The sequence below is a fragment of the Opisthocomus hoazin genome, chromosome 4 (genome assembly GCF_030867145.1).
Source record: "Opisthocomus hoazin isolate bOpiHoa1 chromosome 4, bOpiHoa1.hap1, whole genome shotgun sequence".
Taxonomy (NCBI): Eukaryota; Metazoa; Chordata; class Aves; order Opisthocomiformes; family Opisthocomidae; genus Opisthocomus; species Opisthocomus hoazin.
This window is the reverse complement of record NC_134417.1, coordinates 75131955-75151555: the sequence shown is the minus strand read 5'-3', so window position 1 is coordinate 75151555 and position 19601 is coordinate 75131955. Positions and strand designations below refer to the sequence as shown.

At 49.4% G+C, this 19601-nt stretch overlaps 1 protein-coding gene across 2 annotated transcripts in view; it reads left to right on the top strand.

Annotated features, from left to right (window-relative positions):
- Positions 1-14755: 14755 nt before the first annotated feature.
- The window catches only part of ARHGAP21 (Rho GTPase activating protein 21), a 122839-nt gene continuing 117993 nt past the window's right edge, over positions 14756-19601 (top strand). The window contains exons 1-2 of one of the 2 annotated variants that reach the window (XM_075419539.1): positions 14756-14819; positions 15944-16245. In XM_075419539.1, the coding sequence (XP_075275654.1) occupies positions 16168-16245 (78 nt within the window). In that variant the 5' untranslated portion in view covers positions 14756-14819; positions 15944-16167. Of the gene's footprint in view, positions 14820-15833; positions 16246-19601 lie in introns of those variants that run through there. The other variant, XM_075419540.1, reaches the window with a different exon arrangement.

Genomic DNA, 19601 nt, shown 5'->3' with positions numbered 1-19601 from the left:
TCTCACTCCGCAAAACGGCATGACAATTTATAAAGTGATAAGCCAAAGAATTAGGAAATAACTAATTAACATAACTGAAATGTCTCAGTTAATAAACGTGCTTAACAGCAATGCTACCAGGAGAAAATCCCCCCTACGCACTTGGATGAAAGCCTTACTGTTAACTCATGTCATACTTATTTCTTAACTTAGAAATAATTAATACTTGTATATGTGTGGTTATATAGAGCAGAATTGCACAGCTGTCCCCTGCTAGTCATCAAATGGATGCTGTTTTATATACAAGAGTAAAGTGTTACTTTTATTGTAATTCTCACAATACGAGGGTGGACAAAAAGGAAATGGGCTAATAATACGTCATTACAGTTACAGCAGTCTAGGCTCTCCCAGAAGTCAGCAAAGACAAGTAAGAATCCTAAGAAGTTGATGCAAGCCATCTTAAACAGTGGCGTGAACGTGTCTGGTCAGCTTCTGTGTCTCTTCATTGATAGTGAGAGAGCCTAGCTGATTAGCTCAGATCAAATTAATAATTTATAGATGGGTAAAATCAGGTGTCATGAATACCATCCTCAGTGTCTGGTGCACCTGGAGAGCACAAGGCAGGCAGAAAATGTCCCTTGCCTCAGGATGTTAGGGGGTTGTGTTATTAGGCTCCCTGTTTGCCCAGAAACAGAGCCCTGTTGCAGCCAGATTTGTAAGGATTTGTTTGCACCTGGAGTTAGCAACAGTGGCCATGCTGGAACACCTCTATCCACAACAAGAGCCCCTTGTTCTTGTCTTCGCAGTGAGCTAAACTAAAGGTGAATAAGACATTCATATTTTTGAAAGAGAGTACCCAGTATGCTCTTTGCTAACCCATTAATGTTTTCAATATTTCAGCAGTGCTCCTGCTCTGAATTGGAACCAAAAGCAAGTCTTTTCATTAAAAGCCAGAAGGAAAGAGAGAGTACGAGATCCATTTAATTGAAACATTTCCAGCCAATACGCAAAGGAACGTTTAGACTCTGCACGTATCTTATGCATAGTCAATGGAAATTGCATGAGCAGAGGCTGAAAAGGCTTGGAGGAAGCTAATGTAAAATAAGCAAAGACCATACATTACAAGCATAAGGCTGTGGCATTTAGCAGAGAAAAACCAGAATATTTAGCTACTAACTGGAACTGCTGTCTGTGACAAGCGAGGCCTGACACAATTTAGAGCAACCTGCCAGTCTGCTCTGCACCGAGTGCCCCATTTGAGAGCAACAAGGTGTCCCAGCAGTGCTTCTGAGGAGGATGCTGCAAGGAGCAGTATCACGGACCAGCACAACCCCCTTGTCCAGCAGTGCCAGTCTCCCTACAGCAGGTATATCCTCCGGCTGGGTCAGATGTTTCTATACCCTCTTTCAATGCAGAGTAGCATAGAAGGTGGGGCAGTACTTCGTTAGTCCAGCAGACTGTGAAATAACTGTTTGGCTCTAGGTGTAGCTCAAGTAGGCAGCTGTTTGAGGTAGCTGTCTTCAAGAGACACTAACATGGACCATCCTTTCCCAATGACCCAAGCAGCATGCTTCACTCTCTGCCCTCATCTCTGTTCTTGTAAGAACAATATTGTCATCATCAAGAAGAGCTGAAGTCACAAAATACCTTGCAGGATGAAAAGCCAAAAGATGACTGCTGCAGCATTTCCACCCAGTTGAGCCCCTTCACTAAAGCAGCTAACTATTGGCAGGGGGCTTGCGCTCTGCCCAGCTGCTATTCACCTCTGTTTTGAAATGCAGATAGTTGCAGTAATCTGTTTATTTTTCTTTAACTCTTTTGTGCTTCAGAAGTATCACACAGTTCAAAAGGCAATATGATGAAACTTTGAGAAAATTATTGTGCTGGCAGTGTTTTAAGAACTGTTTCTTTGTAAAAGAAAAGCAATAAATAGGGGAAAGCAGATTAAATAAACATAGAAGCTATGAACAGTGCAAAAAAAGTCTTAGTGAATAGAGAAGTTTGACAAATGATGACTGGTGCAAATCTTTGCTTTTTCTCTGGCTTTCATCAAGATTTCTCTAAAACTTCAGGATGTCTCCAAAAGAGGAGCTTGACACATGGCAAATGGAATGGAACCTGTTGCTCCTGCAGCTGGTCCTACAGGTCTGGGCACGAGAAGAGCAAACAGGAACATGGCATATCAAGGAGGAGGGTTTGCTGTTTAGATTTCTTTTTTGTATTAATCAGACCCAGTTTTTAAGGCTAATTACCCTCACAGAAGTTGCATAATACTTGTGGCCCTCACCTCAGGCAGTTGTATAGTCCTGAAATCTAATAGTCCATCTCCACCCGCTCAAAAGGAAAGATCTCTCTTCACTGTATCAAAAAGATTACGCCCTGTCCTTTGGGGAAAAATGCTTTGCATTACTGTGCTCAAAGTTTGTTTTGTATTTTGCTTAGGTCTTCAGGACTGCCTTGAGAATTAAACTAACTTGGACTATTTCTAATAGTCTAATCCTGCAAGTGGCCTTTGTGTGGACATACTTTGCATCCACACGGAGCCATCTGGAGCCTGGTGCATGTGAAACAGCACAATATTGCAGCAAAGAGTTCAAATACATCCAATGAGTTAAAATATTTGGCTACTGCTTTCTTCTGGGAATGCTGTTCTGAAATGAACATCTGAGGATGTCTCAGCAGAAGACTGGGCTGAAAATATTCTGTAAACGTGGCTTTGTTCCTCAGCTCTTTACTTTCGTTTTGACTCTCCCAGCATTATGTTATTGCTGATCAGATTTCTGGACTGATTTTAGTCTAGATTTGCAACTCGAGTCCATTGCCAAACAGGGACAAACTGATGGAGGGTGCTAACAATTAATTTAGTCACACTAGAAACATGTTATATTCAATGCTTTCTTCAGTCGGTTCAAAAGCACATTTCTTCTTCATACATTACCGTTTGTACAGACAGTCAACACAGTCTGTTCACAGAAAATAAATGAGTGTTTCTGTTCATTAGTTGCAATCATTTACATGGATAGGTTTTTATGATTTCTTTTTCCGTACAGGCAGATGAGCCACTGGGAACCTGAACTCAACCCCAGGTGTCCCTAGTTCTCACAGTTGTCTCTCTTGGTCCCTAAAACTAGAGCAGAATCACTCATTAGATAATATATCTAACTCTGATCAGCTGGCATCTTCTGTAGCATTTGACATTCGTTCAAAGGGTTTGTAAAACACTGAAACAGAATGAATCCAGCATTTTCTTCTTGAAAGCAGCGTTCATGGACAATCGTTTCTCTGGAAGAAGGATGTAGCTTGCTGGGGAATTTATAAAACTTCTACTATACTATAATTTCAGGAAGCTATGGTGACAGTTTAGCTCTGTTAAAATAGCAAACATATTCCTAATCCAGCCTCTTCTGGAAAATTCATACCATACAGACATAAATACAAACCAGCTTGCCTCACAGATATTTTGGGGGGGGAATTCATGCTTTCCTGGACACTGTGTCCCTATTTTTAATTTCACTTTTTAAAAGCCAGAGTAGGAAGATGGGTGGTGGGAAAGCAATGAAAAAAAAACCAAAAAACAAATCCCCAGAACAGTGTAATATCACTTTCAGAGCCTAGTCCCCATAAATAGTTATCAGCTTACAGGTTTAGAGACCTTCAGGCCTTTAGATGGCTCCTGCTGTCCCAGAGAGCATCTCTTGTGTCTCTCTCTCCAGTGAAAAGAGAGCTGAGCAGTGGTCAGCTGGCGTAAGCAGCAGCACATGAAGTCCAGGTTTAGAAGCCAGTAAGAGCAGAGTACTTGGTTTCTACAGAGTCATGAGGTTCTGATGAGCTCAGAGTGAAGTAAAAGCTCTTTGGATGGGTGAGACAAAATAAGAAAGCAGCAACTGATACATTGCCTTTGGGTGGAGCACATCATTGTTGGAAGGAAGGAGGGTTCTGATGAAATCAATATATTTGTATTACATAAATGTGTAATTTTGACTCCTGAGGTTTTTCTAAATGCCTGAAAGCTATCTTGATCCAGCTTCAGCTATAGAGGAAGATCCGGTAAATGGCAGGGCTCAGGAGAAAGCCATCACACTTTGTCCATCTAGAGGGAAGCTGTGGATAGTCAGAAGAAACACAAGATGGGTAGTCTGAATTTTGGAGACGGCTGTTAGCACCTCTGTGCTACTAAAACAGGGTTTTTTAGGTTTTTTTGAAGGTTTCTTTCAAAAGGGACTTCAGGGCACTGGGGCGATTGGTTGAGGGATCAGGGGCGCAGGTGGTGTTTTCCTCCATCCCATCAGTGGCAGGGAACAGCACTGAAAGGGGCAGGAAAACTCACCTGGTTAACAGGTGGCTCAGGGACTGGTGCCATCAGTCGAATTTTGGCTTCTTTGATCATGGGGAGGTGTACACAGCACCGGGCCTGCTGGCAACAAGTGGAACTCAGCTATCACAAAGGGGAAAAAGAATTCTTGGCCACGAGCTGGCGGGGCTCATTGAGAGGGCTTTAAACTAGGTTCGAAGGGGGGAGGGGATATTGCCCAGCTCACTAGGGATGAGCCTAGGCTTGGAGTGCCAAGGCCAGGGGTGAGATTGACAGCCCAGCTCAAGTGTGTTTACACCAATGCACGTAGCATGGGCAATAAACAGGAGGAGCTGGAAGCCATTATACAGCAGGACGGCTACGACTTGGTCGCCATCACAGAAACGTGGTGGGACAACTCGCATGACTGGCATGCTGTCATAGATGGCTACAGACTCTTTAGGAAAGACAGGCCAACATGGAGAGGTGGGGGAGTTGCTCTATATGTGAGGGAGCAACTGGAATGCATTGAGCTTGGCCTGGGGGCAAATGAGGAACAAGTTGAAAGCTTGTGGGTTAGAATTAAGGGACAGGCTCACAAGGGTGACATTACGGTGGGTGTGTACTACAGGCCACCTGACCAGGAGGAGGAGTTTGATGAGGCCTTCTACAGGCAGCTGCAAGCAGCCTCACAGTCACAGGCCCTGGTTCTCATGGGGGACTTCAACCACCCTGACATCAGCTGGGAAGACCATACAGCTAGGCAGGCGCAATCCAGGAGGTTCCTACAGAGCATCGATGATAACTTTCTGATGCAAGTGGTGGAGGAACCAACAAGGAAAGGCGCGCTGCTGGACCTCGTGTTAACAAACAAGGAGGGACTGGTGGAGGATGTGAAGGTTGGAGGTGGACTCGGCTGCAGTGACCATGAAATGGTCGAGTTCAGGATCCTGCATGGAGGAAGCAGGGCGATAAGCAGGATCAAAACCCTGGACCTCAGGAGGGCTGACTTTGCCCTCTTCAAGGAGCTACTGGGAGGAATCCCGTGGGATAGGGCTCTCGAAGGAAGGGGGGTCCATGAGTGCTGGTCGCTCTTTAAACAACACTTCTTCCATGCACAGGAGCAATGCATCCCCCTGAGAAAGAAATCTAGCAAAGGAGGCAAGAGACCTGCATGGTTAAACAAGGAGCTTCTAGCGGAGATCAGGCAGAAGAGAAAGGTCCATGGAATGTGGAAAGAGGGACAGGCCACTTGGGAAGAGTACAGAAAAGTGGTGAGAGCATGCAGGGATGTGACGAGGAAGGCCAAGGCTCACCTGGAATTGAAGCTGGCAAGGGATGTCAAAAACAACAAGAAGGGCTTCTTCAACTACATCAGCAGCAAAAGGAAGGCTAGGGACAACGTGGGGCCGCTGCTGAATGAGGCGGGTGTCCTGGTGACGGAGGATGCGGAGAAGGCAGAGCTACTGAATGCCTTCTTTGCTTCAGTCTTCAGTGCTAAGACTGGCCCTCAGGAATCCCAGGCCCCGGAGGTAAGAGAGGAGCCTACAGAGAGGATGACTTTCCCTTGGTCGAGGAGGACTGTGTGAGGGATCGCTTAAGTGATCTGGATGTCCACAAATCCATGGGCCCCGATGGAATGCACCCACGAGTGCTGAGGGAGCTGGCGGATGTCATTGCTGAGCCACTCTCCATCATCTTTGAGAGGTCCTGGAGGACAGGAGAGGTGCCCGAGGACTGGAGAAAGGCCAATGTCACTCCAATCTTCAAAAAGGGCAAGAAGGAGGACCCAGGGAACTACAGGCCGGTCAGCCTCACCTCCATCCCGGGAAAGGTGATGGAGCAGCTTATCCTGGAGGCCATCATGAAGCAAGTGGAAGAAAAGAAGGTTATCAGGAGTAGTCAGCATGGATTCACCAAGGGGAAATCATGCCTGACCAATCTGATAGCTTTCTACAATGACATGACTGGCTGGGTAGACGAAGGGAGAGCCATGGATGTTGTCTACCTTGACTTCAGCAAGGCTTTCGACACAGTCTCCCATAATATCCTCCTAGGGAAGCTGAGGAAGTGTGGGCTGGATGAGTGGTCGGTGAAGTGGATAGAGAACTGGCTGAATGGCAGAACTCAGAGGGTTGTCATCAGCGGCGCTGAGTCTAGTTGGAGGCTGGTAACAAGTGGTGTCCCCCAGGGGTCAGTACTGGGCCCAGTCTTGTTTAACCTCTTCATCAATGACCTGGATGAAGAGTTAGAATGTACTCTCAGCAAGTTTGCTGACGACACCAAACTGGGAGGTGTGGTAGATACACCAGAAGGCTGTGCTGCCATTCAGCGTGACCTGGATAGGCTGGAAAGCTGGGCAGAGAGGAACCTGATGAGGTTCAACAAAGCCAAATGCAGGGTCCTGCACCTGGGGAGGAACAACCTCATGCACCAGTACAGGCCTGGGGTGGACCTGCTGGAGAGCAGCTCTGCGGAGAGGGACCTGGGTGTCCTGGTGGACGACAGGTTAACCATGAGCCAGCAGTGTGCCCTGGCTGCCAAGAAAGCCAATGGGATCCTGGGGTGCATCAAGAGGAGTGTGGCCAGCAGGACGAGGGAGGTTCTCCTTCCCCTCTACACTGCCCTGGTGAGGCCTCATCTGGAGTACTGTGTCCAGTTCTGGGCTCCCCACTTCAAGAAAGATGAAGAGCTACTGGAGAGAGTCCAGCGGAGGGCTATGAGGATGATGAGGGGACTGGAACATCTCCCCTACGAGGAGAGGTTGAGGGAACTGGGCTTGTTCAGCCTGAAGAAGAGAAGGCTGAGAGGGGACCTAATAAATGCTTACAAATATCTGAAGGGTGGGTGTCAGGAGGATGGGGCCAAGCTCTTTTCAGTGGTGCCCAGCGACAGGACAAGGGGCAATGGGCACAAACTGAAGCACAGGAAGTTCTGTCTGAACATGAGGAAGAACTTCTTCCCTCTGAGGGTGACGGAGCACTGGAACAGGCTGCCCAGGGAGGTTGTGGAGTCTCCTTCTCTGGAGATATTCAAGACCTGCCTGGACAAGGTCCTGTGCAGTTTGCTGTAGGTGACCCTGCTTCGGCAGGGGGGTTGGACTAGATGACCCACAGAGGTCCCTTCCAACCCCTACTATTCTGTGATTCTGTGATTCTGTGATTCTCTAATCAGCGGATCAAGCTGCTGATTATGTGATAAAGCAAGAAGAGAGTGATAACACTGTTGTCAATTCATCACCAGCTACTTCCACCTAAATTGTCAGTTCAGTAGTTAAACTAAACATTTTACAAAACAGGGCTGATTTATCACCTCCCAGTCGACAGAGCCAAACACAGAGCTGTTCTTTCAGTAAAGGAGCTAAGGTAACCCAAATAGTCATTTTGCTTTTCTCTGTGATTGGAGCACTTAAACCTTTTCTGTCATGGCCAATTTTAACAAGATTGGATATTTATTGTGTTGAACTCTTTTAAACTGTGCATGTGTGGGAGGGGAAGGTTTCTGAGAGAAAATGCTGCACATCTAATAGTCCCTGCTGGCTCTCTAAAACAAGTTAACATTGTTTGACCTAAAGTGAATAAACTCTCAGCAGAACTGAGGCTGATGACTTTATCTGTCAGACTCTGGCTCCTCTAATTTAAAACAAATGCAAGAATGTAGATAGTTCAAGTGAATGCAGAAAAGATGGGAGTGATATTTTTTTTCCCCTAGACCTTGACAAAATTAGGAAAGCTTGATGTAAACAACAGGCATGGCATTTTCAGAAACAAGTTGTTATTCCACAGTGACAGTTTCCAACAGCAAAACATGAAAAACAAGAGTTTTGCTTTGCTTATAGTTTCAGAATGTTTCAGTAAATTTTCATTGCTAGGAACCCAAGGTAAAAGTAAAGTGAGTTCTGCTGGGCTCCTGCTAGCCATAATCTTGCTTGCTAAAATTCTACACCACAGCTCATTCCCCTGGACTCAATGAATTATACTTGAAACTGTTTTTGTCTCTGGATGAATAATGGTAAATTCCTTCAGGCATGAACAATTGCATTTTTCTTTACAGAGTACGAAGTTTGCTGTTGGAGCTGAAATACTAATGCCCCAAACCCACCAAAATATACCAAACCTCAGACCCAGACTAGCAAGGATGGTTGGTGTGAACAACTGAGGCTTACTGCTGTCAAAGTGGTGCGTCAGCCTGCCTTGGCGCACATCAGCAGTCTCACACAAACACCTCTGGGTCCAGTTCAGGGAGACTACACGCAGGCACACATGGGAGCATTAATAAGTACTAAGTTAGGCTGTGAATTCACAAAATATCAGAAACTTTTCACCATCTCTGTTTTGGACACATTTGTCATGGAAGAATAACCTGTCTCACTGCTTGGTCATTCTTGCTCTGAGGGGAAATGAAGTACCTCGAGCCTTTTGTCTGAACACAGCTTCCTCTCTGGCAACGGATCAGTGATGCTGGCCAGGAGCAAGAGTCATCTTGCTGTCAACTCCCAGCTTCTCTTTACGCCTGGAGCCCTGGCACCCAGACTACACGAGGAGCAGCATCCTGACGCAGACAGCTCTCCCTTCACACCTCAGCCTTGTCTGAGAAGACTACACTGAAGAGTGGAAGGTGCATCAACTGAGACATTGGTTTTCATAGGGTAGCTAGCTGGTAGACAACTGCCAAAAGCTGAATGGTCCCTTTCTGTCTAAAATCCAGCAGGATAAGGACTAGATGCCCACACATCTACCCAAGCTATAATGTTAGTCTCTGTTGGTACCCTCAAACCCATAAAGCATTTTGAGAGTATGCAGTTGATTGCCTCCTCTCCCAAACCCTGTGTTTTAGCCTGTGCATAGACATACTCATCTGTTCTTGTGGTCATGTCACACCTCCTCTTTGCAAAGGTGTTGGAGGCACATGTACACGAGCACACGCACATGCACACACACAGAGTTGCTCTGCCTCTAAGAAAAACAAAAAGGGCCAGCAAACAACAGCAACACACAGCCTAGATGAAAAAAAAAAATCTCTTCTGGGTAGCACTGAAAGCCAAGACCCAGCTTCCTATCTCAGAGAAAGCTGACCCGAAACCATGATGCCTGGCAAACTACCTCTCCTCTCATCTACTGTCATCATCCCACAGCTGGTATGGGAGGAGAGAGCCTGACCACTTCTACACACATTTCAGGTCAGGACACCAAGGCCCCTACTCACACTGTGGGGTAAGTTCTGTGGTCTCATGCTGCTTCTGGAAAGATGCTGAGGTGTCCTCAAGGCAGTAGGTGAAGGAGTTGTCCTGGCACAGCATAGGAAATAAGCCCAGGGAATTCAGTTCCTGGTAGCTCCTGCATGGAAGGTGCAGTCGTCTTCCCATGCACATCTCTATCCAGTGGCCACAGCCTAAGGACACGGGTCCTGAGAGCATAGCCAGAAATATTCCTTGTGGCTTCACTGAGCACACCCAGTAGCAATCTTCACCTCATGGTCCTGGACCTGCCATGCATTTATGCAACGTCACACTTGAGCTGTCTCATTGCCTCAGGTCATTTACAGCTATGGCAAGAGGAAGGATCACAGGGGAAAGCAAGAGGCTGCATTGCCCATCAGACTAGTTAGCTTAGTGCTGGAGGATATTTGAAGGACATACGAATCACCAGTGACACACTTCTGGTCTTACAGAGAATCCCTTTCTTTCCCCCTCACCTGCATTCAACAGCCTGGTGATGCTGGCTCCGGTCTGCTTCAGTGCCCAAGCACTCGCAGGAGACTGTTTCCTCTTTGTTCAAACCCAACACATGCCTGCAAGCTTGCCCTGTACCTGCTCTGCACACCTCGTTGCTCATGGGCACTGCTGGCAGCCAGTCTTGTCTCAGACTGGAGCCCCTGCTATACATTTTTTTCCATGCCTTCAATACATTCTTCTTTTTGTAGTATATCCATTTTCTTTTAAAATTATCCACCTGAATTATGCTCCAAATAGTTAACCTTTCTCTGTATGTCTGAAGTAGGTACAGTCCTCTCACATCCTACCTCCTTTTTTGTGCCTTGATGGTGACTTCTTGCAAGGTCTACTTTCTGATGCTACCTCTCTGTTCACAGGATCTTTGGATGTCTCTGATCAGCGGTCCTAATCTGGCCACTGTTCCGGCTCAGAAATGACACCTTAACACCCTCAAGATGCACACCCCACCACACATCTTAAGCATCCTCCTTGGCTTTCTGGTAGGCAATGCCTCCTTTTCACCACAATTTTAGATAGGCAGAGATTTTCCCTCAGGGCTAAGTCCTGCAGAATACTGTACGTGTGTAAAATAGCGTTACGTCTAGGGGATATTGCCTAGCACCCTGTGACTGGTGGAGACAGCATGACTGAAGCAGAGAGGATGCCAAAATCCTCTCTTACTATGCACCCAGTGGCAGGTCTGGCTGCAATTCTCTTTGGCAGTGCTTCGGAGCACTTGAAAAGCATCAGCATCCAGGGCCAAGTGAGGTAGGTGTGATCTCCTGTGAAGAGAAGGTTGAAATAAAAGAGAGGAGATACTTTAGTCAGAGTTCAGTGCATACATGGGAGCCAAGATGTAGGCATGGCAGCAATGACGTTTATTTGTGTTGCCAGAGTGTAGGTGATGGGAACGTCCGTAGAGTGAGAGGGGAGTATTGTGGTGCAGTTACCAAGAAAACAGCCATCACCAGTGATGTCTAGAATGAATAATGTACTAGTGCTGGACAGGAAACAGATGCCTGTATCATGATGGAATCACAGGAATCTCAATGCAGAAATCTGTAAAGCACATACAGTTGCAGACAATGGTCCTATTACTGTGTAGCTCTAGTCATGATTCCATGGCTTTTACATGTCTAAGAAGGGACTACTACCTGCAGTATCTCGGAAAGGTCAGTTAATGAAAAATGTGTGCGTCATCCACTTCTCGATCTCCCGTTCTGGGAAGAACCTAACGAATCGTTCTCACGCAGGGCACCTGTCAACATCCTCGGGAGCGGGGAAGCTGTTAGACTGATGCCAGTTGGTGCTCTGGCCACGCGCTGGAAAGTCCGTAGCTGGGATGCTCACAGCGGTGCTCGCAAACACTTTCAGGGAAGTAGTAGCATTCATTCCCTCCAAACCAGAAGAGATTGTAGAGGTGTCCATGTTCAGCCTGAACCTCTCAAAGCAGGCCCGGACTGTGAGATTTAGGCAGCTGGGTTCTATGGTGGAAAGTGCTATCAGAATGATCATTACCGCAGCAGCTCCTACAAGCGACAATTTCTGAGAGCAAACGTCAGTACAAACATCTACTTGCTTAGAGGCATATCTCCTCCCTCTCACTCTTCCTTTCATCCCCAAACTCAGGTGTTGTTTAACTCGGGCCTTTTCCTACTTAACTTTTCAGGCTTTCTAGCCCTCTCCTTATCCCAGCACAAAACACCCCAGGTTTGCTGCTCTCTCCCACTACTGCCTATCTAATCCACCCTACCCAGGTACTCTAATTTAAATTAAAGTCCTGTAAGAAATCTGCTCTCACTTTAACTTCTGTTTCTCTCCACCCATGTTGTTCTCTAACACAAAGGTAGGGCGTTTGGGACTGGCTATGGCTGAACCTCCTCGCCGCTCGTGGCGCCTCAGGTCTGAGGTGTCACGGCAGGGTGCAGGTGGTGAGAAAAGACAGGACCGTCAAGATGGCAAGGAAAACATAACTGCTTGGGAAGTGAGTTGCTTCACAGCAGCCTGGGCGCAGGTTAGATGTCTGAACATGTTGTACATGCAAGAGAAAGGCATGCCCCAGGGCCCTGTTCGAGGCAGATTTTAAGGACCGTGCAGAAAGGAGGCAGGTAACAAACAGATTTAACGTAATGAGTTTCAGTCTTCCAGTCTACCTGCCCAAGTGAATTTTGACCTCTGCAATTTAGTCTCTAGAATTCCTACATTCTCAAGATATCAACATGTTCATTCAGCAAATGATAGTTTAAGAAGATAGAGCCCCGTAATTGTGCCATCACTGACCCAGCAGAAGGGGCAGACCAGAACAACTGAGCACACCTCAGCCCCTTGACTGCAGCGCAGGCTTCACTCTGCTGGCCTCAGCAACTTAAATTCAGCTGCTAGCCTTCGCACTGAAGTGGCTGAGATGCGCTCAAAGATGTCTGCGCTAGCTCTCCTGTGGGGATGATACTCTTTAGTAAGGAGTGATAATAAACAGTAGGATGGTGTTAACACTCTAAGCTGCTGCAGCTGTCTGCTAAGTGAATATGTGTCAACACCTTCAGACTGGAAGGTGAGAAAGTGAAATTATAGCTTTCAGTTACCTCAGTTCTGCTTTTGCAACCTCTTTTATTAAATCCCTTTAAGGGTGGTTAAGGGACTCTGAGGTTTTGCTTGTGTGTTACAAATCCAGATAACAAGAATGTTTCTGAAAGCTTGCCTCCTGCTTTAACTTTTTCTGTGTAACTACGACACCCTATTTAGAATGAAAAATCACAGCAGCATAGCCTTATACATGGAAGTCCTAAAAACACCCCAGCATCTCAAACAAAAACATCAGACATAAAAAAACCCGAACATTGATTAAGAGGAAGAAAATGAAGCACACAGTTTAATAAAGGTTTGCTATTGTAAATATTCTTTTGATAATTACACAAATACAACCTTCTCGAAGTTAATAATAAGATCTATTTCCTCAGCCTAGCTATAATTTGTGATTCTAGGATCACATTTTTCTCTGTGATAATTTCATCTCCCTGTTAATAGTTTGAAAGCTAAAGCTAGAGAAATTGATTGGCAATGTAAGAAAAGTAAAAGTGGAAGATTTGTTGCTGTACTGATGTAGCTGTGCTGATATAAATAGAGACTTGTCACTGTACTGATGTAGCTGTGCTGATATAGAGATTTGATAGGTACTAAATGATCACTCAGAGTCTACTTGTGGTTTAATGTCTCTGAGGCACTTTGTAAGTCTGACAACTTTCTACACAGATATTAGTTATGATGCTAATTTAGATTTGGAGTCAGTACTGTGGCTCCTACAGCACAAGTGACTATTATGAATACATGGAACTGATTTATACAATTCACGGATTTTTGACAATGTTCTGCAGGCTGACATGGTGACTACAGTGCAGAGAGCAGTATGCAGCCGAGCATGAACCGACGCTTCTTGGGTCTGTTTGATAACAGCTTCTAAACAGGGAAAGTGCCCCGACTGTTCCCCTTCTCCACTCTTCAAAAATCTCAAGTGATTTTAATTCTGGTCTTTTCAACTCCTTCACAAGCATGAACCGGAGTATAACATAACAGGTTGCTCAGGGTCTGGATGGCAAATAAATCTTTAAATGTTGTATGACAGTGAGAAACAATTAGGGAGCTGGACAGAACCATACTGCGGATTGCCAGCTGGTGAGCAGTATGCTTATTTAAAATACATGTATATAATCTCCAGTCCAGGTCAGGTTCAGCCACAACGTAGTCTTTAACATCACAAATTTATGAGGAGCTCAAAGTCTTCAGAAACTACTACAGGTTTTAAACTGTGTATATGCCTAATGAAATCCACGACAGCACACAACTGTAGGTAAGCACCCGAACCAGTGTGACAGGCCTCAAGCTGTAACACCCTTTTAAACTCAGCAGGCAAAAAGCAGCATTTGGACCTTGGGACTTTTCCTCCAGCTACTGGACGCAACGCTTTCCTTCTTCTCTGGATACCAGTACTCACACCCGCTGCCGGTGCGAGCTGCTGATGGCTAATCAGGCCAGACCCCTCTTTCCAGAGATCACTTAAAAGCAGCATAGCAAAAAACCTACCACGGCCCAAAATGCTATTATTGTTTCCAAACCACAAACAAGATGCGACCTGTAATTTCACACAAGACCTTTTCTATTTCTTCCAAATGCTCTTCCTTCGTTCCCTGTTGCGGAGACCTGACTTGTCCAGCCTCTACGCTGAAAATCACCACTCCAGAAAAGGGGAAAAAAAAAAAAATTCACTCTCCGATAACGAGAGATGAAGTATAGAAAGTGTTTACGTTCACTACCTTCACGGAGACAACAAAACCAGCCCCCCCCCGGCCGAGTGTGGGCCGCAGGCCTCCCGCCCGGACCCGTCGCAGAGCCCCCCGCGGGGCGGCCGTGACCGCCGCCCCCCGCCGGGGAGCCCCGCGGAGCCAGGTGCAGAGCGGGGCTGGCGACAGCAGCGCTACACCCGGCGTTAGGGCGGAAAACGGAGATCGTTCCCGTGTGAAACCTCCCCCCCACTCCGAAAACGCCGAGAGGGGAGAAGACAGCGCCGCCGCCTCAGGGCGCGCTGGCGGGGTGCGGGCCTGGCGGGGCTCTGCGCTCCCCGGCCGCAGGGCGGGCGCCCGGGAAGGCAGCCGGGAGCCAGTCCCTGCCCCGGCGGTGTGGCCTGAGGAGGTGGGTGGGTTTTTGGAGGGAACAGAAACCGCCAGCCTGGAGGCGGGGGACGACGACGGGCTCCCCGCCGGCCCCAGCAGCGGGAGCCGCCAGCGCGGGCAACGCCTCGTCGCGGCCGCGGCGCTGAGGGGCCGGAGACCCGCGGGCCGCCCAGTAAGAGGGGGCCGGCGGGGCAGCGCCGCCCGTCGCGGGGTCCCGCTGCCGGTCCGGGCCCGGCGGCTGGGGACGGTTGCCTCCGCCGCTGCTCCTGTCAGGGAGGGGGCCGCCGTGAGGCGCTGGGGCGGACCAGGGCCTTCCCGCGGCGGGGGAGAAGGGCGGCCACGCCGGCCCGGGGCGGGATGGCGGCCGCCGTCGCGGGGGAGAAGGCGGTGAAGCCGCGCAAAACCCCGCGCCTTCGGGAGGGCGCCGGCTGAAGCTACTGGGCGCGCCCGCGGCTCCCCCGCCCGCGGCGGTGGGCGAGGCCGGTGCCCAGGTGGCCAGGGGAGCGCGGCGGGCGCAGCTGGCGCGGCGCGATGGCCCCCAGCGCCGAGACGCCCTAATTGGCGGCGCAGGGGGGGGGGGGGGGGGGGCAGGCCCGGCCGGAGCGGCTGCCGTTGTCGGGGCGAAGCGGCGCGTCTGTGCGGAGAGAGGCGGGAGGCCCGGGGAGGGGCGGCGGGCGGGGCGTGGGGCGCGGTGGTCTGATCGGAACGGCTCCGGCTACGTAGACAGGGGAGGGAGCCGCCCGCAAGCGGGGTAGGCTCGCCTGAGAGACAAAAGCCCGGCTCGGCCCGGCCGCCGCCGGGAGGGGTCTTTTGTTGCACGTTTCCTAACCGGAGCTGGTGCGTTTCCCGCCGCTGGTTATGGTCGGGGCGGGGACCCGCGAACAGGCGGCGGTTTCCGCCCGGCCCGGTGAACGCGCGGCCCCTCGGCTCCCTGCCCCGGCCTCCACCAGTTGATCAAAGTTTGGTCGGGCTTGGGCGAAGGAGCGACCGGCCCGCCGCCGCCAGCCGGGGCTTCCCCGCCCTCCCTCCGCCGCCCGGGGCCGCACTCCCCCGTTCCCGCTCCCTCCGGCAGCGCGGACGCCTGTGTGTAGCGAAGTAGGAGGGAGCGGGCGCCCTTCGCCTGCCTCCGCCTCGCCTCCCCTCCCCTCCCCGCAGCTGGAGCTCGGGATAGGAGGAGCCGGAGGAAGAGGAAGATGACGAGCGGGTGCAATTAGCCTAACAAGGGCCGGGCGGCGGCGGAGGCGGCGGCGGCCCCGCGCCGGGGACTGACACATCTGCTCTCTCTCTCCCCTCCAGCCATGAAGGCAGAAGCCGGGGAGCGCAGCTGAAGCCCAGGGCCGTCCCGGCGCTCTTCCCCATGGCAGCTGCGTGACGGGGCAGGGCCCCCTCCCCCGGCGGCGGGGCTGGCCTCGCCGTCTCGGGTGTGCGCGAGCGGCTCTGGCGCTGGTTTCCCCCTCCCTTCCCGTCCCCGATGTGGGCTCCAGAGGATTTGCTCCTTCTTTGTAACCGGGAATGAAATAATGGCGACCCGGTGGGCAGCGGGGCCACCCGGCGGAGATGGAGACAACGAGCCCCCCCCGGGCGGCGGCAGCGGCCAGGTGGGAGCGGCGGGGGCGGGCGGGGCGCGGGCTGCGCGTACGCGGCGGCGGGCAGGGCCGGGCCGGGCTGCTGCCTCCCTCCCTCCCGCCGCGGGGAACGGCTTGGCTGGAGCGGGCTTAATGGCCGCCCCCTCTCTCCCTCCCTTCCTCCCTCCCTCGCTCTTCCTGCCCGCCCGTCGCGGACTTGCTGGGAGTTGGACGCCGGGAGCGGGGCGGGCGTGCGGCTCGCCGGCCGCGGGAGGGGAGGCAGCCGGGGCGTCGCTCCCGGGCCGGGCGGCGGGGGCGGCTCCGCTGCCTCACGGGCCGGGCGGCGGCTCCGCTTCCCGCCCCGCGCCCCGTTGCCGTCCGCGCCCTCGGGGCGGCGGTTTCCGCGGGGTCCCGCTCGCGTCCCGCCCCGGCCCCGCGGTGTGCTGCGGCCTGTCGCCCCCCAGGCCCGGCCTCTCCGCCGCGACTGTCCGCCCCGAGGCCGCGGGCCGGGAGCGCTGTGCCGGGCGGCACCGGGGGGCGGCTTCGTCCCGCACCCCCCACCCCCCGAGACCCTGTGCTTTTCGGTAGAGGCGCGGGCCGGGACGCTGCTGCGGGTGGCCAGGGCCTGCCGCCCTCCCGCCCGGACCCAGCGGCTTGTGCTGAACGTGTTCCTGTCCGTCGCGCTTGTCGCCGGAACGGTCCGCTCTGCGTTGGGTTGAAACACTGCACAGCGTGCCCTGTGCTGGCACCGCTGCGCGTTTGGGCTCGCAGCACAGAGCTCGTAACGCAGAAACACGTCTGACGCTTCCTGCTGCGCTCCCTACGAGTAGTAATAAACGTCTGGGAAACAACTGTAACTTCAGATCCATCAAAATATGTACAACACCTTCAAGGGAGTCGTTCCGAGATCTGTCTTAAACTTTATTTACAAAGACAGACTTGCTTTTGTATTTCTCAAAGTTAGGGCTTGTTGTGCCAAAGATGGAAAACTGACTTAAATCTGCGGAAGGCTGTGAAATGGGTGCCCTGTATATAGATAGATGCTCCTCTTGTTTGCTGAACCTGAAATACAGTAGAGTGATTTTAAACCTACAGAACTCGAAAATTAAAGCATGGATGTTTTTTGGTTTGGTTGTGGGGTTTTCTTGGTGACTTTCTTTTTTAAGGACACCGGCTTAGTTTACTGCTATCCTCATTTCACCCTTTTGCATTGTTTTAAAAGTGGCACATATGGGATTGGAAGATTTTCCTGACTGCTACCACTGTAATTAAGAGATTCACACAGTGTTTGAAAGCAAGTGGGTTAGGTGAGGGCAAAATGTGAGCTTTGAGTAGGAAAATAGAAGACGTTAAGATTTAAGGCTTTGTTATAAATCATGATTCTTAATTTGTGTGTAGATTTAATCATGCCTTATTGTTCTTGATGTGCTTTTTAAAAATGTAACTGAAAACAGGGCCATTTTTGGAGAACCTGTCCTTTAATAGTGTTCAAATAGTGTGGGAAGAGGGGGGGAAGCCAAATGTCTAAGTGTGAAAATGAAAATCTGCTTTTTGGTTCTATCGTGTTGAGACTGCTGCTCTTTTGGCACTGGGACTTTGTCATAATCCACCTATCCCTACTGTGGTAAACCCTAACAAGGCCTGTGGCACTTTTGGGGCTGACCATGTTAAAGCTGGGTAATTGGGGACTACTAATATGTATGGAATTGCAAAGTGGACTGCTGTGCCTGTTGTTTTGCGTGGTGCTTATATGTTGCAGTTAAACTTTAACTGCTAGGAAACATACGCTGATGATTGCGTTAATCATAGCAGGCATGACAATCTTTGCTTGAACATAGATAGCCCTCATGAATGCCTAATCAAGGTTGCAATGCTTTTTTTTACTTTGGTATGCATATTGCTGGATGGCTTGAAGGTCAGTTTATTTTCTTACAGCTTTCTTCATAGATTGGTGTAACATGCCAAGAGAGAGGGAGGATTGGTGGCTTGGGGTCTGCTGTCTCAGTTCAGTTGATGGAACAGTTTACTGTGTAGTGCTTGATGTCCTATATGTGAACAAACCCATTTAACTGAAGTCTTGTATTGAACAGTAATAATTACTTTTCTGTTGGGAAAAAACAGAAAACACCTTTAATGAAGCACAATTACTGTGAAAAAAGGAAGCTTAAGTTTGCAAAATAAGTTGCTGCGCTTGCAGGGTTTTATAGTGTGCTAATACTGACGTGCAAGGTATTAGCAATTTTAGGAGATGATTTTTGGTTTTGGGATGTTGTATCCCAGATGGTGTTTGCATTGTAATGCAGTATTAACTATGTGTAATGTTTAGCTGTAGACCGATACGCACAGCAGGTTATCATGTGAGGAAGACTCCAAGCATTGCCTGTATTCAGCATGGGCAAGGGAGTTGCAACAGAAATTAGGATTTTTCAGCCAGTTAAAAGTTTTGGAAATGTACAGCTATAGTCACCGAGGTTTGATCAAGAACTGAAAAACTTGTTCTCTGGCTTTAAGATCAGTGGTCACACAAAGAAAGGGAACATCTGAGAAAGTATAGTGCTTCTGTGTATCTTTGCATAGAGGTTGGAGAATTGAGGACACGCGATTTGACTCCTTTAGGTAATGCATATGCTGGTTGATAATTGTTTTTTGTTTTGGATGCTTGGTCACACCTTGCCATGGTTTCTATTTTTATTTATTTTTATTTTTGTTTCTTCCCCCCCTCCCCCTATTTCACACTGTACCTGGTGGTCTTTCTCACGTCAGAGCCCCTTCACTGAAACCATTATTGAGAACAAAGATTGTGCATTCAGGCTTGCAGGCTCCTGTCTGAACATACAGCGCCTGCTCAAAGGGACAGATCACGTATTCTGGGCTCTTGGGGGAGCTGGCAGAGAGGGCCAGGGACTCTCAAGGCTGTTTGCCATTCTGTTTGAAATCTGACACACATTTGCAAATGGATGCAAGAATTACTGAGCTTATATTCATAAGGACAGATACGTGAGAGCATGTTTTCTGGCTTCTGGATTAATAGGCGTATACTATCTCAGCTTCATGAGGTTGTAGCAGTGTTTTGCTGGAGTGATTAAGCCCTGCTGAGGTACAGGCAGTACTACTTCAGTCACAACATCCCATCTACAGGCCTGTCCAGATTTGAGGCTGGAACTGGCTTCATTAGTGTAAACTTAATCTCCCTTCCTCTGCCTAGAAAGTCACAGTAAAAAGTGCTTTTTTGCTCATCTGTTCCCACTCTTTTGCATTTACTTTAAAAGAATTACTAAAACTGTGATACAGTTTACTGTTAATCTGTATTAAGATTAAATTCAAAATGTTAAATGTAGGGTGGAAAAATAACAACCACAGCGTGTGTGGCTTTAAAAGACAAATTTTTA